The following is a 16,713-nucleotide window of genomic DNA, read 5'->3' on the forward strand; positions in this document are numbered from 1 at the left end:
GTGGTGTGGATGTAGTTGAAAGACGGCTGTTAAAAGTGATAAAATAAAAATCTGCAGGCTCTTACATGTGCACTGATGTGCGACTATGTTACTGCTTCAATCATAATGTGCCAGTTGTTGGCAATCTATTGCAAGGTGCTTCCTCTTTTTGCCCTGCAGGCTAAAGTTATTGTCTTATTAGTGAATTTACTGACGGTCTTTGTGTGTGTTTTCATTTTCACTCAGTAGCTGGCTGTCAGTTTGCGTAAGGATTTTTTAGGTGTGCGTAAATCTTTTTGGTGGTTGTTTCTGCGCGTAGACACACCGTGCAGATGCGTGCATGTCCGTGCGAGTGTTTGATGTCACCCTTTTCCAGGTGGGTAGTTTAATAGGTCATGACATCCCCTGTGCAGCCTCTGCAGTCGGTGTTAACACCGGGACGCAGTGTGTTGTTGCTCTGACAGAAAGCCTCTCTTGTAAACAGCCTGCTTTGAATATGAGGCCGTGTTTTGTGGGGACTTCTGTGAGTGCATTATGCAGCTCTGCTGAGAATGTTGTTTATCACCAGCACCGCAGTGCTTGTTATTTAGGCTGCAGCATTCTCTTCTCAGGACCTTGACTGGATACAAATAAAATGAAATGCATCTCTGTGCAATAAATAATAATTCACCTTCAACGGCCACACAGAAGTCCGCCAAAGCAAAACTCTTGTAGTCTGATTGCTGTCGTGGGCTGCCCAGTCATGGGAGGCTGTAATTATTTTTGAGTAGCTTCAAATTTGAAGATGAAGAAATGGAACATAGTGTTGCTGGAAAACATTCAGCCGGAGCGAAGTGCTGCAGGGATTGAAATGCTCCGTTTTGAGCTGCACTCGCTCCTTGACTCTGTGACACAGCTGCTCTTAAAAATGACATTGGTCGAAAATTTTAAAAAAATGCGACTCTGCTTAGCAAGTGGCCGGTTGGGCTGCTGTTGCTTTAGGGTCCTTTAGCCGGAGCAAGTGTGCTCTAAGATGCAGAAGCCACAGCTCTGAGGCAGATTGTGCCCTGACCTTCCTGCGGGGGAATTATTTTCCTTCCAACAATCAAAAAGGGGGATCACACTGCTGTCAAGCTGCATTACTTCTGGGTGTTTTTTTTTCTGTCAGAGGAAACACCAAAGGCTAGTCCCAGGGGGAAGTGACTCCCGGTTACATTTGCCATTCAAACGAAAGATGGGGCTGAGTGCGAGGGAGCATTTCTGTACTGGACGGGGCGATCTGGCAAAAAAACAAAAAAAATAAACAGAGAGAAATAATTCATATGATGTCAGTTAATCCTCGCTGAGGCCGAGCGTCGTAATCAGCATGAGCCGGTGACACCCACTGTGTTTACACGACATGCAATGTTGCGATTCCAGACTAGTCTCACATCGAGGGTGAACTCCACACAGAGTCATAAGAAGTTGTAGCGCACTCAGTTTTATGGCAATGCAAATCGGCTTGCGTAATATTGCTCTGGAGTTGCTATGTTCAGTTATGGCATTGGGACTTTCGCCACTAAAAGCTCGTCATTTTTGATGAAGGCTCCCTTTTTTTTTAATGTTTTTTTTAACTTATCTGCTCGTAAAAGTTTGAAAACCAATAACAAATCTGAACGTGTGAAAACCTTGCATTTGAACCTTTTTTTCCTCGGCATTTGCTCAAAGCGCCGAAATGGGTGTAATCAGTCGGCAGTCATTTGAGCATCTTAATTTGTGATGATCCCTCCCTTAGTTCGGAGCTACATGCTTTCGCACAGCAGTGAGGGGAGGAGAGGAAGCTCAGTGGCAATCAGCAGCCAATTAGCCAACTGTCGACCGGGTCACTTGTTCAGTCTGTAAAATTACACGACTCTTTACATCTGCGAAATGCTGCTGCGGTTAAATAGGACTGACAGTCTGAATGGAGTGTTTTTTCGAGGCCACGTAAGCGAGGAAGGAAGTGGGTGGGGGGCACTGACCACCTAGAGCAGCTGCGCTTCCCTTCACCTTGAGCGTCACCACAACACAAGTCGGAACACACTGCATCTATGCCTGAAAGTATATGTATGAAAGCCTTCATATTTTTTTTCACCGTGTGATCTTCCAGCTGCAGTGTTCAGAGGCGTTCTCGCCCCGTGTGATCTTCTGCCTTCAGACTCCTCTGCACGGGTTGCAGAGAGGTGGAATTTGCATGATTGTGCGTCATAATTAGATTTTCTGAGAAAATCCAGTGTAGCGTTGGTATAAACGCTAACGTTCTCGGATATCTCAAAGTGAACGCTAAACGGGGAGCCGCGTCGCTGGTGCGTTTGTATTCCCCCTAGAATTGCGCAAAACTTAAATATCGCAATAAAAAAACTGGTGACGTAAACCCCTAAACTTGGAAAAACCTCCCAAGTATGGCAAAAAGGTTTTGACGCTCTCATGAGGTGGTTTTTCAGACGTATGGATATAGAGGTATATCGCAAAAGTATCATGAATACACGTCAGCGGACGTGACGTACGGGGTCATGTGACCAGCTCGCTTCAACTGAAAATGGCGTGTTATGTTTGGACGGAGGAGGAGGCGGAATGTTTTTTTACAAGTAATCAAAGAGAAAAATTGAACAACCATTCTTGACGGCAAACAAATTCTCGTGAAATCTCACGGGATGAGACTTTACGAGAATTACGGCTCATGCGCTTCTCACCTTTCAATGGAAACACCTGCAAATCGCCATCGCACTTTGTCGAAATTTCAGAAATATCGCTTTTATTTTGCGAAACGCTGTCACAGGAACGCAGCTCTTGATGGTTAACAAGCCTCCCAAGCGCTCCATCAGTTGTTTGCCCGGGAAAAACGGCTGCGAACGGTCGTTCACGCTGACGCGCCGCCTCCGCGGGTTAATGCGAATCAAACGCTTTACATTTAATTGCGGTAATGGCGCGCGGCGTTTAATGGGAGCTGATTGGAGGCGTCGAGGGCAGCCGAAGTGGACCTCCTCCTCCTCCCCCACCACCTCCTCGACTGGTGCAGACCCACTCGCCTGTGGCCCCTCCAGCAGCTTTCAAAGTGCTCTCAGCCTGTGATCATCCAAACAGGCAGCTCCACCTGCTGCGCTCGCTGCCAAGGAGTAAATCAATCAATCCAAGATATGCAGCCGTTTTACGCGTTCAGTTTGTTTCCATTCCCTTCCCTTTACTCTTCCGTCTTGAACAGAACCTTTTAAGGTCTTTTTATTTTTCAAAGGGGGACGCTTCCCCCCCCACCCCCCAACCAAGCCGCGACAGATCGGTGGCCTCTCTCGCTATATTTAAAACCCCGTCAGCCCACACGAGCTAATTCATCTCCCGTCGCGTCTGAATTTGAAGGTTAAGAAAGCGGCCACCGCCGCGGTCGGACGTGTTTTCCTAAGCTTGGCCGTAAATCTGAGGGTGGCCCCTCCCACTTGTAGCTGAAGCTTCCTGCGGGGTCTAATTGATGTTTTGAAATGTGCTGCGGTTCTCTCCTGCAGCCCCGGCGGCCCAGAGGGCCAGGTGATTTTTACAGTACGCGTTTCCTGCTAAGAGGTTTTTTTAGCAGCTGCTTGCCGGCGGTCCTGCAATGAAGCGCGGGGCGTTTTGGTTGCCACCAGCTCAACGTGTGAGAAGAAGGAACATTTCAAAAAAAAAAATGAACGTGCGTTCACGTGACTGCGGTAAAATAAAAAAATAAAAAATGTGTACTGATGTGCTACTAATTCTCCCACTGCTCCTTTAAGCCCTTTTCACTTTCAAAGCGCTCTCTTCTTTGATCACGCAAACGGGGGAGTCCAACCCCACTGTGTTCACTTTCCCACTCGGCACATCCACAGGAGAGTGAGCAGTCTGAAAACACTGCCTGCCCTTTCAAAGACGCATCCGACTGAGTTCAAAGGCCGGAGGGAAAAAGTTCTGTGCAAAGAAAAGAAGAGAACCCTTAAAGAGGAAGGTGGGAATAACAACGGAGGGCTTTCTCTAAATATGTCTTTATGCGGAAATGAGAAGGAAGTGTGGGATTAATGCAGGAGGGGTGTAAAAGATTCAATGTGAGCAGAGTTGGTCCGTCTCAGTGGGAGGTGGCAGAAAAATACGCTGTTGCGGTTTGGCCAACAATCCCACAGGCTTGTGAGTGTGTGTGTGTGTGAGAGAGAGTGTGTGTGTTTTCCCTCCAGTCATTCTCACATGGTTTTGTCACATGGAGAAGCTCCGTGAGAGGAAATGAAAGATCCTTTACCAAAAGAAGTGTGTGTGTGTGTGTGTGTGTGTTGTTTTCCAGTGTTTCATTCATGGGTAGCGGACACGTTCCTCGCACTCCCTGACCGTTGCAACTAGGCATGCAAATTATCGATTAATTCATTAATTGTTAGTTGATTGATCTCTTTGAGCAATTAACAAATAATCGAAAAGCGGCAGTTTTTCTTGAGAACCTAAATTTCACAATGAAAAATATGTAAGGAACACATTATTTAACCCTTAAATAATGTTGAGGGTCCAGTATGACCCATTTTTACATTAGAGAACAGTAAAAACACCCTAAACATTTATCCTCTGGCTTTAAGATTTTAACTTTTTTTTTTTTTTTTTTTTTCAAAGTTGTTTAAAAATACTGGCGGTACTGTTCTAGGTATATTATGACCATCACAGTATCTACAGGTGGATTGCTCTTTCCTGCCACAACACTGTTATAATGATATGAACTACCCGTGCAAAAAAATAATTCAATTAATTCCGACTAATTTCATTTAATCGATTAAATTCTTAATCCACAATTAGTCGACAATCGATAATTTGTTCACATCCTTTGTTGCAACACATTTTTGGTCTGTGCTTTCTTGACGCGTCCGTCCTGCAGTTGAGACTTTTTGCTCTTGTTGCTGCTCTCTGCTTCTTAAACCCGGTGACTTCATGAAGTGATGCTGTTGGCATTGCTGTCACCTAAACCAGATCAATTCCTGCTGGGTCCGCGGCTCTATTCATCTGACTTCATGCCAGCAACGGACCCCCAACCTCCCCCCGAGTGCCGAAAAGAGTAGAACTGAAAAAAAAAAATTATTTGACGATGTTACCCGGGAGAGCCTACAGGCAGGTCGCGTAACCTCGGATTCGTTTATTCATCCAGTTCAAACGGGAAACTCTGCCATGGATGTGGGTATATTTATATGTATTTAATCCCCTCCAGTCCCTGTGGTGGTGCGCTAATCTCTGCACGAGCCGTGCTGTAACAGATCGCAACGCTGCCGTTTTGCACTTTGCACACAGAATTAATGAGATTAATTTTTTCTTAAGCGGGCACTTCTTCTTCTTATACTGCTTTTTAAACCGAGAATTACAAGCGGAGAGTAAAGGCAGTGTTTGATTATGATTGAAACGGTGCAATACACGATATGTTCTGCCTGAGTGAAGATGCATGGTGTTGAGGTTGTGGTCTTCAGGGTGTGCACTGAATTTCTTCTTCTAAAGTAAACGCGCTCATTTTGTCAAAATATTGACTAAATAAATATTTGGTCCAAAATGTGTGTTTGGTTTGACGCTCGACGCAACTTTTACCCTGAATGGTTTGCCGAGGTGCAGCTGCAGCCTTTGAGGGAGATGAAAGGTAATTACTGTTCTGCGGGAACTCTTGGAGATAAGGGGAGAAACCTGCTGGATGAACATTTTTTACCGCCGAGACAAAAAGAAAAAGTCGCAATATCGTAGGAAGAGGAGAAACGAGATAAAGGCGGCCCGAGGCTCAAGGTGAAGTGCCCCGCATACGCTTCGGCAAACGTGGCCGCCGGTTCACGAACGCTGTCCCTCCCCTCCTCTCACCTCCCCTGCAGAGCACTCCAGCAAGGACAAGGACAAGGGGAAGGAGCGGGAGGAGAAGAAGAAGAAGTTCAAAGAGCGGGAGAGGGAGGAGGAGAAGAAGAAGAAGTACAAGACGGTGAACGAGATCAAGAGGGAGAACGGGGAAGTCAAGCCGCCCATTAAAGGTTGGTCGAACTTTCTTTCTTTCTTTCTTTCTTTCTTTCTTCATACTTAGCAGCAGAGAAAACAGATGTGACCCCCCGCATCTCGGGGAGTTCGCTCCGGGTGACACCTTTTTGCGTGTTTATTTTTAGTTTGAAGAACACGACCCCATCCCTTCCCCCGTTCCCCCCGCGCGGCATTAGCTTGACCTTTGCATCGTGTTGCTCTTCGCATGGCGGGCGTCACTCTCGCGGCAGGAAGTCGGGATGGTAACCTGAGAGGGAGCGAGACGGCCGCAGTGCCTTCGCCCGGCGACCTCAACATTTATCTGGTGACCCACTTTGTCTGTCTCGCGCTGCCGCTCTGTCACTTTCTGGCCTTTCACTTTTTTGTGTGTATTATTTGTGCAAGTCGGCCTTGTCTTGAACTGTCTACGACAGCAAGGTGTATCATGCGACCATTACAAATGACACGTCGGGACCAGGTGATGCATGCACTGAACTCTCCTGCAAGTAGAATGAGTGACAAATGTTGTCAAGAATTTCTCTTAATGTGAAGGTCAGGATGTTGAGCCAGAAAAGAGGCGGTGCAGAGCCTATTTTCATTTGCACCATTTAATGGTGCAGTCTTAGGTTCCGCCAAATGACATGGTGGCGTTGGAAAAATGGAATCATCCTCGGTGTTAAGTTGTTAAGCTTACAGTTCGAAAGGGCGACGGGGGAACAGAGGAAATCGATAGCCAGCAAATAAGAATCAAAGTGTTTCTGGTGGCTTCAGAGATCCTCTTCGCATTGACTCGCACACGAGTGGCGAGTGTGAATTTGCACTTTGCGCTGGTCCCCCCCCCTCCCCCCTGGGGCTCCGTCTAACGTCTGCCGCGTCGTCGCTTCAGTTGCGTTTCTCACAAACTTGCTTCCTGGTAGCGGCCGAGGGAATCGGGGAGAAACGCCGTGAATCATCCATTTACGCTCGGTGAATGCAATCCGGGCCCGCTCGCTGATCTTTTTTTTTGCGTTATTATATTTTAAAAAGGGAGTTTATTATTTACCGCAATTTTTGAGATTGTTTTTAAAAACGACATAAACAAAACGGCGAGTCAGTATCGCGGGCCCGTTTTTTTTTTTTTTTTTGCTGTGTGCGTGAGGTGATTTATTTATTTCTACGCTTTGACAGGCTCGGGTGCATAATCAGCGCCTCGTTGTATTTTTTTCCCCTCAGTTTCCCTGTCACTTTATTTCCCCGGAGCTTTTCCCGCCGTCGCAGCTTGGCCTCGTTGATTAATCACACATCAGCGCAAGTCGTGTGTGTGTGTGTGTGTGTGTGTGTGTGTGTGTGTGTGTGTGTGTGTGTGTGTGTGTGTGTGTGTGTGTGTGTGTGTGTGTGTGTGTGTGTGTGTGTGTGTGTGTGTGTGTGTGTGTTCTGCCTCCGAGACGCAGAGTGACAGTTTCATATATTCTTTTTTTCCCCTCCTGACGTTTTAAGCGCGTCGCCTTCTATTAGGAATCTCTTCTATCCTGGTTAAAGATGCCTACTCTGTGCGTGTGTGTGTGTGTGTGCGTGTCCAGATGAAAAGGAGAAAGCCAAGATCAACTCGGAGGAGCTGCAAATCAAAAAGGCGAAGAAGAAGAAGAAGAAGAAACACAAAGAGGGCGAGAAGCACAAGCAGGTGAAGATGTACCACCGCTCGTGTCAGACGGTGTGCGCCGGCCTCCTGCTCCTCCCGCCGTCGCCGTTCAAGCCGCCGCTGCCCGTCCCGCCGCCCCACAACAACCGAACGTCTCACCTCAGCCCCCCTCTGTCGAAAAACCCCTTCACCTCCTCCTCCTCCTCCTCCTCCTCCTCCTCCTCCTCTCCGATCAACCACTCGCCGGCGCCCTCCGCCAAGCCGCCCCTCCGCTCCCACCCGGGGATGGCGCGCCTGGAGTTCACCCCCTACATCCACGTGGAGAGCCAGCCCAACGGCGGCGCCCTGGTGGCCCACGCCTACGCCTCACAGCTGGCCGGCCTCTCCGACGGCCAGAGGCAGCGGTTCGCCGAGGAGTTCATCGCCCTGTCGTTCAGCGAGGACTCGTCCCAGGTGCGTGCGCTTGACGCGACTCCTCCGCGAGACCCCTTCAGTTCGGTTCAGTCCGGAATACTTCAGGCCCTTCAGGGCAATTCACTTTACAAGCACCAGTCCATAGCAGAAACACAAGACAACGCGATGATGCAGGATAAGACGAGAGACGGTCAACATCCACAGTCAGGCACGGTCACCTCAGCAACAGCACAGCAGGGCTGCGTGCAAATAAAAATCAATCATCACAGTCCTTCTGGCAGCCGAGATGCAGGGATTTGCAAAACCCACCACGTGCGCCACCTTTGATTTCTCCCTCTCTCTCTGTCTAGGCAGCTCACTACGTCATGGGGATCGTCCACGGGGAGGCCGGGTACCTGCCCGACTTCTTGGACTACTTCTCCACCAAGTTCCCCTCGGTTCCCGTCAAGATGGAAATACTTGGAAAGAAGGACATTGAAACGACCACCATGTTGAATTTCTACACTCAGGTCAGTCCGAAAATAATCAGCCGCAAAGATAATCGGGAGATTTCTTTTTGGCTTGCTCTAAGGTTTACTTCTATCCCTGTTTGACTGTTTGAAGCTATTTCTATGGTTGCCTTGCTCGCTGACAGGCTACTTTCATCAAGGCCACTGTCTAATGCCGGGGTGGGCGACCTTTTTGACTGGTGGGCCCACAATGGGTTCCTGTCATCTGTTTATTTTCTCTGTCGTAACTTCGCCACCTTGGCTCGTAGCAAAAGAATGAGCTACGTGTCGGGGAAACGGGGAACGTTGCATTTTCTCCCAATTTCATGCTCTGGCGCGACAATTCAAATCCAGACGGTTGGCACTGCCGTTTTCAGCCGCTGCCGTTGAAAAGACGCTCTGCTCCACCACGGTGGAAGGAAGTGGCTCTTCTGTGGCCATCTGCGCATGCCCAGCGTGAGGAAGAGTGTGAGAAACAGCAAGACGCGAGTAGAGACGCGCCAGAGGGAGAGAGAGAGAGAGGGAGAGTGTGAGAGAGAGAGAGAGAGAGAGAGAGAGAGAAAAAAAAAAAAAACAGTCAGATGTGCCGATAAGCGATTGGCTGCTCTGCTGCGCCGCGCGGGGGAAGACGTGGTATCGCTGAGGCGGCAAACCATCTGGTGGAAGCATCTGGTGCCAGCGTTTTTCAACAGCTTTTGGCCCTCAGACTGTTGTCTGATTTCTCGGTATATATGACTACATTGGCGCTTGCTCGGGGGGGGGGGGGGAGATCTGTTCTCAGGAGGCCAAGTGGGAAACGTGTAGCGACACGAAACGGAGGGGAAAGGCTAAAAATAAAGAGGTGGACTTGACGAAGAAGATCTGAAAAGCGGCGTTTGACGTCGTAAGCAAGTGAAAGGTGCAGGCGTCGCGGTGGGACTTGTTGCCGTGAACTTGAAAAACAGGAAAAGTGTGCGAGCGCCGTCTGCGTGCGGTCTCCGCTCTCAGCTCGCCGACACACGAGAACGCTTCATTTAGAGTCGCCCCGAGTTTACAGTTGGCGAATCAAAAGCCCTTTTGTCGCCTCGAACCTCCCGAGTGGCTTTGTGCCTTTCCGACATGAATGCAGGCGCCACCAGGAACCGCTTGTGTGCACGTCTCCGCAGGTGCAGTAATAGTTTATAGTCTCCGTTGTCCTCCTGCTGGCTGTTTTCCCACTCTGTGAAATATTTATGCTTTCATCCTCGCGTTTGTTTCGGTCCTCGTGGTCAAATGTGATTCAGACGCCGCGTCCTTTGAACTCTGCAGGTGTCCGCATAAACTGAATACGGATTAGAAAGTTGTCGAGCTGCTTTTTTTTTTTAGACCGAGGCCGTAAGAAAGCAGCGGAGAAGGATGAATTCAGTATGAAAATAAAAGAAGCACTTGTCTTGAGCCCGGTGGTGACCTCCAGAGAAATGAGAAGAATCCATCTTTTCATTTATTTAACATGCTCCATTTTCCCCAGAGATCTTTGGCTCAAACGCAGATTTCTGTGACCTGGCCCTTTGTGATGTCACATAGGGCTGTGATATGTCTCTCAGGCTGGTGACTACGGTCCCCGGCCTCGTCTTACTTTCCTTGGAGGCCGTAAACACAGGGAGAAAGACGCTGTTTTCTGAGGATTTGTTTTGTTTTATTTTATTTTTTTGAACAGCGTGAGGTTACTCGTAATGAAAACTAAAGATGTGAAAATTGTTTTTTCGTGTTTTTTTTTTTTTTGTTTGTTTGAACTTCCTACTGTAGAAACCTGCTTTGCGGACTGCCCCTTTAAGCCCAGTGTTCCTTACAGGACTAACGTCATTGTCCACTGGTCTTGTTATTTTTTTTTTTCTCCCTCTCTGCTCACAGCAGTGACCTTGGAAAGTAGATATATAGTCCAAGCGCACACACACACACACACACACACACACACACACACGGATGTGAACAAACCAGCCCATATGTAAGCCACAGCACAGGTGTATATTTACACACCGTCTCAGCCCAATGCAAACTCCAGTTTTTTTTTTTTAACTTTCAACCTGTTTTGTTTCCCTGTGTCCATATAGTGGGAAAATGCAGATTGTTTTCCTTCCAGCAATGTATTGTGTGCATATTTTTTGTGGCGTTGTGATTATCGAAAGGAGAGAATTGTGCACATTTGCATGCATGCAGATCCACTCCTCCTCCAGTACTCTTCTCATGCGTGACACAGTGGCACACACACACACACACACACATGCACACACACCCACGCGGCCTTGTCCATGTCTGGCATAAATTTCTTCTGATTGATAAAGAGCTGCGTGACGTGTAGAATTTGGCTACAGGTATCAAAGTTGCTCCGCTACCACTTTAGCCCTGTGTGTGTGTGTGTGTGTGTGTGTGTGTGTGTGTGTGTGTGTGTGTGTGTGTGTGTGTGTGTGTGTGTGTGTGTGTGTGTGTGTGTGTGTGTGTGTGTGTGTGTGTGCACGCATTTGGTATTCATCACCTGACTGCAGGCATTTTCGCTGGGTGTGACGGATTATAGAAGATTACAGCACTCTATTTTCTAGGGCAAGTACAGCCGGAGAGTCAATACTCCAGGTGCTCCAGCCATGAGGTAATATTGGCTTTGCTGCAGAGCCACTGAGTGTAATAACATATTAGGAAATTAATACACATTAAAGGTGGGAGCTGCTCCTTTGTAGTCGTTAAGGTCAAAATCTGAGTTGTTATTGTGACCAGAGGCACTTGAAGCTCCTCATCATCTCTGCAATCACCATGACTATAACAAGCTGTTTTCATTTGAAAATATACACCACCAGTCAAAAGCTTGGACACACCCTATGAATTTAATGTCTCTTCTTCTGCAGTTTCTCACTGAAGGCATCAAACCTACGTGTGTACACACATGGAATTATGTGAATTATGTGGGAAACAATAAAAGTGTCAAATAACTCAAACACGTTCTATATTGAAATTCTTCAAAACAGCCAAAAAGCATATTTAGAGTGACTGAACATGTTTTCCTTTGCTGCATAATTCCATATATCTTGCTCATATATTTAATGTCTTCAGTCTCTATCTGCAGTGTAAAAAAAAAATTGCATGAGTAGATGTGTTCAAACTCTACTAATATTCTGTAATTAGAGTTGTGTAAGTCTTTACTTTTACAATTTTATTTGATCTGGGAGTAGATGATAGTTACGATATTAACCAAGATTCTGCACAAAAATAGCTGATTGGGAGCACAATGTGACCGCTTATTCCAGCGGTTTGGCGGCCGGCTGGTTCAGTTGGCTGCTAAATGTCAAAAACTTTGCACCACCGCAGCCTCGATCGCACGTCTGGCTCTGCTCCTCGTGCACTCGGCCTCCACATCCATCTCCAGTGCAGCGTTTCGACAACAAGGCCAGACTCAGAGGCCATGAACTCCGAAAGACAGGCCACAGGAAAGCAGCCATTGCGTAACGGTCGTTTGTGGGTGTGGGCGTGCGTGTGTGCGCGCTCACTCGCGCATTGTTTTAAGTGAGCAGCCAGAAGTTGTCTTGCGATGCCGATGCAGCGACGGACTCGACGCTCGTGAGTCTTGACCGGACGCGGGGGGGGGGTTTCGGAAAGGAGGAGGCGAGCGCGAGGTCAGGTGGAGTTGGCGAGACGAGGCAAGTCGCCACTGAGCCGAAAGTGGCTCACTGCGGCCGGGCCACGGCCGGATGGAGGCAGCAGGGAGAGGAGGAGTTGGAAGGAGAAACGCCTTCATCTAACAGACTCGGCACAGAGCGGAAAGATGACGGATCACCTGGGAATATCAGCCGGAGGATTGAGACCATCGGCTCGGGGAAGTTGGAGGAGCCAGACAGATGACAGTGACAATAATGACAAGCAATAGCGCGACTTTTTAATCTCGCAACCTTGCAGACCAAACCTCCCCGAATACAAAATGAGGCCTGTTTCAGTATTGGAGAAATGTTCCACAGCGGCTCGTGGAAGAGAAATGAATCCCTCCATCTTACTCTGTGCGCTGAATTTTGATTGTTCTGCTTTGTTTGATGCTCATTACTCATCTCGTGTTCTGTTTTACTGCCGAGTCTCATTTGAATATTGGCAGCAGCAATAATAATAATAACCATCCTAATGATAATAATAATTTTTGTCCCTTCCTGCTCATTGATCCTGCTAACTGGATGAATACCGGATGAACTAAAGCAAAACATCTTGGACCACTGAGAAATCTGTTTCCATTTCCACCCCCCTTTGCTGTGTGTGTGTGTGTGTGTGTGTGTGTGTGTGTGTGTGTGTGTGTGTGTGTGTGTGTGTGTGTGTGTGTGTGTGTGTGTGTGTGTGTGTGAAGGCGGCGCCATTCTGTTGCGGGAGCGTTCAACGTGTCGACGCCGGCGAAAATGACGGCTAATAATGTGGAACAAAGTCTGAGCGCTGGAATGAGAAGGGCTCCGTGCACGCTTGGATTGAAGCGCTCCGCTGCACTTCCACGCTCAGAATGTGGGTCACTGACTCAGTCGGGCTCGAGGTGTTTGCGCGTGCCAGCCAGAGTGTTTTTGATTTGATTGTTTATTTATTTTCTAAAGCTTCCAGTCACATCGTCTTGCGAGGATTTCCCGCTGCGCACGCACGCCGACGCAGCGCAACAAGCGCGGCTGTCGCACACAACGACTTTGTTTGTTTCTGCTAATTTATCGCAGATTGAGGAAAAACAGATCTCCATTTGTTTGACGCACAAAATCAGACTGTCGCAAGTGAATGCGGTAAAACTCATAATTACTGGTTCTTTTTTTTTTTTTTAAACACTCGCTCAGCAAAATAAACAGGCAGTTGCTTCTATTTTGTGTGTTTTTAAAGCTTTTAAGATGGGAATTAAAAAAAAAAAAAAAAAAAAGCTTTCGTTCAAAATGATGAACTCTCACACAGCATTGGCTTTATTCTAGTCTCTGTGAAAGTGTGAAATGATTATTATGTTCCTTTAGTTTATAAAGTATTCTTCCGACTGCAACCATTAGTCACAAATTGTGACATTTGAGTTTGATCCGCTCTCACTGACTCTGACCCCTGTCCTCCAGTTTCTGCTTGGGGAAGTAACAACCGGCAGCAGGTGCTTTAATGTTCAAATTAATGTTGTAGTCAAGACCGCACCAACCGAGGCCAAGACATTATCAAGACTAGAGAGCTTCGAGATTGAGACAAGACCAAGACATTTGGAGTTTGAGAGCAAGACAAGACGGAGACTTTACATATCAAAGAAAAATAACAACAAAACAGAAAGAAATTACCAGCATCTCTGCTTCTAAATGGAAGAGCAACATGTCTTTTCAGCAAGGTATCTTTTAATAACTTTCTTGCCAACTGTTTTGAACCATTTTCCAAAAAACAACTTTGCTTCATAAAATTAAAAAAAAAAAATTGAACTTGGAATAAGGGGGCAAGGTGTCACTCTGGGTGTCACAAACGGAGCGTAAAACGGCAGCAGCTGGATTCTTTTCCATTATTATCGCGTCATTGCAGTGTTGGCTGGGTCTTGACCGGTCTTGATCAAAAATCCAGAGACCGAGACAAGACCGAGTAAAACTGAGACCCTTAAAAAGTGGTGTGGAGACTGAGACCAATCTCCAGGACTACAACACTACTTCAAGTTGCCGCCGAACAGAACAAAACTACCGCCAAACTCCACGCGTTGATGAGCTGCACTCGCGTGTCGATGCCTCCGCATTCATCTCTGCAACCGTCCTGTCTTCCCCCGGCACTCTTGGTCGCACAGCCTCTTCCCCTCGGCCTCTACCTCCCCTCCTCCCCTCTGCCTCCCTCCCCCCTCCTCCTCCTCTCCCTGGTTGTCATCCCTGCCTTGCCGGCGAGCGGTGACTCACCAGCGGCGAGCGGCCAACAGACACTCGCTCAGACACACACAGACACTGTCGAGGGCCAAGGGTATGGGAGGCGAGTTAAATACACTTAGGCGCACACACATGCACACACACACGCACTGCACACGCGCTGCACTGCACACACCACGCTCAGTCAGCCAAGTGAAGAGCAGCAAACAGTCTGAGTCACACTGGTGGAGCAGAAACATCAAGTGAAGCTGCCAGTACACACACACACACACACACACACACACACACACACACACACACACACACACTGGTACTCTATTTTGTGACACTGATTAACAGCTTGTGTGCCACCCAGTTCTCACATCCTTCCTGTTTTATTGCAATGAGTGAAATGCAATGCGTTTACACCTTAGTTAGAACTAGGCTGCATATAATGCTATTAATGCTCATACTAATAAGTAAATGCCATTAACAATGAGCATTAAATGTATTTCTCTGAATTGTTGCAGTAGCTAAGTGCTCTTACTGCTTTTTATACGCTAATATGTTTTATGTTTTTAATATTCATCTTGTTCAAAATTTCACCTCAGTTATTCGGCGTATTCGGTGTGTTTTGTATTGTTCAGCTACACCCCATAACTGCTAAACAGCAGATGGCGGAATTGCAGACCCCCCCAGTGTTGAGGTTGCCTCGTAGTTGTAATAACATTTTGTAAACGTTGTAATGTGTCTCTCCCCCTGTGCTCGCTGCAGGTGCGGAAGACGTACAGCAACGGTACGTACAGAGCCGGGCCCATGAGGCAGATCAGCCTGGTGGGCGCCGTGGACGAGGAAGTGGGGAATTATTTCCCAGAATTCCTCGGGATGCTGGATGATTCGCCCTTCCTTCAGGTGAGACGCGATGGGGACCGAGGTGCAACGAGGATGATACAGAAGTGAGCGATACAGCCAATAGCGACACAGTCGATTTGCAACCAGCTCTTCAGTTGAGCTTTGGCTCATCAGCAGCTTCCTTTTACAAATGAAGTCATATTTTATGGCACTTCAGAGATTGGATTTCCAGTTTCAGCTCAGTTCCTAAAAGTTGTCTTGTTTGAATGATGATGCAGAGATGCTACAAGCTTTTTCTCTCCCCTACTGTTGCCATTGCGTTGACACTTGATGTCTTCTGCGTGCTTGTGTAAAACACGGCCATCCGTATGCTGCATGAATAGACAAATATCCTCTGGCGCTTCCCATCAGCGGCGGGGCCTTGGCTCTGATTCCGCTTCCTCCCAAGCATCTGGGGGAGTTGACAACGAGCTTTGCTTTTTGCTTCTTCTTCTTTTTTCGCCCGTGGGAATTGGGGGGGAAAAGCCGCGTCGAAGCGAAGCGCACGTTCAACTGGGGAAGAAAAAAAGAACGCGGGAAGAGACAGCGCCATGCCTAACGCATTCATTAGTTTCTCCCTCCGGCTGCAGCGGACTCTTCCGTGGGGGACGCTCTCCAGCCTGAGGTGGATGAATCCCAGGGAGAGCGACGACGGCCCCATCATGTGGGTCCGGCCAGGAGAACAGATGATACCCGTCACCGACATACAAAAGTCCCCCTTCAAGAGGAAACGGTGAGTTGGAGCGAGTCAAGCGTGACTGCCGTCTCGCTTTGGCTCGTGTCGGCTCGTGTCGGCTGCCTCTTTTTTTCTTTTTTTTTTTTCAAATCCATACCGTGCCGTGTCATACTGATGGGGAAAAAAAACTAGAATGAAAGCAGCGCCACCTTGAGAAGGGAAGCTGAGGCCGTATTAACGGGACAAAGCCTTGCAGCAACTGGGCAGAGCCGGATGAGGCTGATTACACTCTGGCTGTCTGTGCCATTGTTGCATCCACATAAGCTCTCGCTCTCTCTCTCTCTCTCTCTCTCTCTCTCTCTCTCTCTCTCTCTCTCTCTCTCTCTCTGTGTCTAACACACACACACACACACACGAGGAGACGGAACCTGTGTGTTGGCGCTGGGATGAGATCACCGCTGCGTTAATAGAGTCGACATCAGCCGGCAGCCGGCCAAGCAGAGGTCGGCCTCACCGCAGCGATCACTCTCACGCCGCTCTTCTCAGATGCTCTATTGTGATAGTGCAGTCAGCCGCTTGGAAATCTCTGCCTCTGATGTCAGACGAGGACCGGAAAAAATAAAAAAATAATAAATAAAAGGTTTTGTGGTTCTGAAGTGTTTGTTGTTTGTGTCTCTTTTAGCACGTTGGGTGTCGAGGCGTCAGGTGGCGACAGAGGAATTAAAGCCGAGGGTCTTTGTCGGAGCCCGGCTCAGCCGCTGGCTCTTCTCCCCAAAATGTGGCAACGGGCAGTCGAGTGTCTGGTTGCAGGTTGAATTCAGAACAGAGGGGGGAAAAAAAACGCGACTGTCAGACTATCTTGTACGTTTCTCTTTTCGCCGGTTGGTA

The 16,713-nt window shown here is 47.9% G+C and overlaps 1 protein-coding gene across 2 annotated transcripts in view; it reads left to right on the forward strand.

Annotated features, from left to right (window-relative positions):
- Nucleotides 1-16,713, forward strand: part of LOC142890918 (uncharacterized) — a 28,861-nt gene that overhangs the window by 1,941 nt on the left and 10,207 nt on the right. For both annotated transcript variants that reach the window (XM_076030247.1, XM_076030248.1), the window contains exons 2-6: nucleotides 5,799-5,951; nucleotides 7,494-8,005; nucleotides 8,317-8,475; nucleotides 15,033-15,170; nucleotides 15,740-15,882. In XM_076030247.1, the coding sequence (XP_075886362.1) occupies nucleotides 5,799-5,951; nucleotides 7,494-8,005; nucleotides 8,317-8,475; nucleotides 15,033-15,170; nucleotides 15,740-15,882 (1,105 nt within the window). The remainder of the gene's footprint in view (nucleotides 1-5,798; nucleotides 5,952-7,493; nucleotides 8,006-8,316; nucleotides 8,476-15,032; nucleotides 15,171-15,739; nucleotides 15,883-16,713) is intronic.

The sequence above is a fragment of the Nelusetta ayraudi genome, unplaced genomic scaffold, assembly GCF_046127955.1.
Source record: "Nelusetta ayraudi isolate G7.1 ecotype Tasmania unplaced genomic scaffold, CSIRO-AGI_Nayr_v1 ptg000027l, whole genome shotgun sequence".
Classification (NCBI taxonomy): Eukaryota; Metazoa; Chordata; class Actinopteri; order Tetraodontiformes; family Monacanthidae; genus Nelusetta; species Nelusetta ayraudi.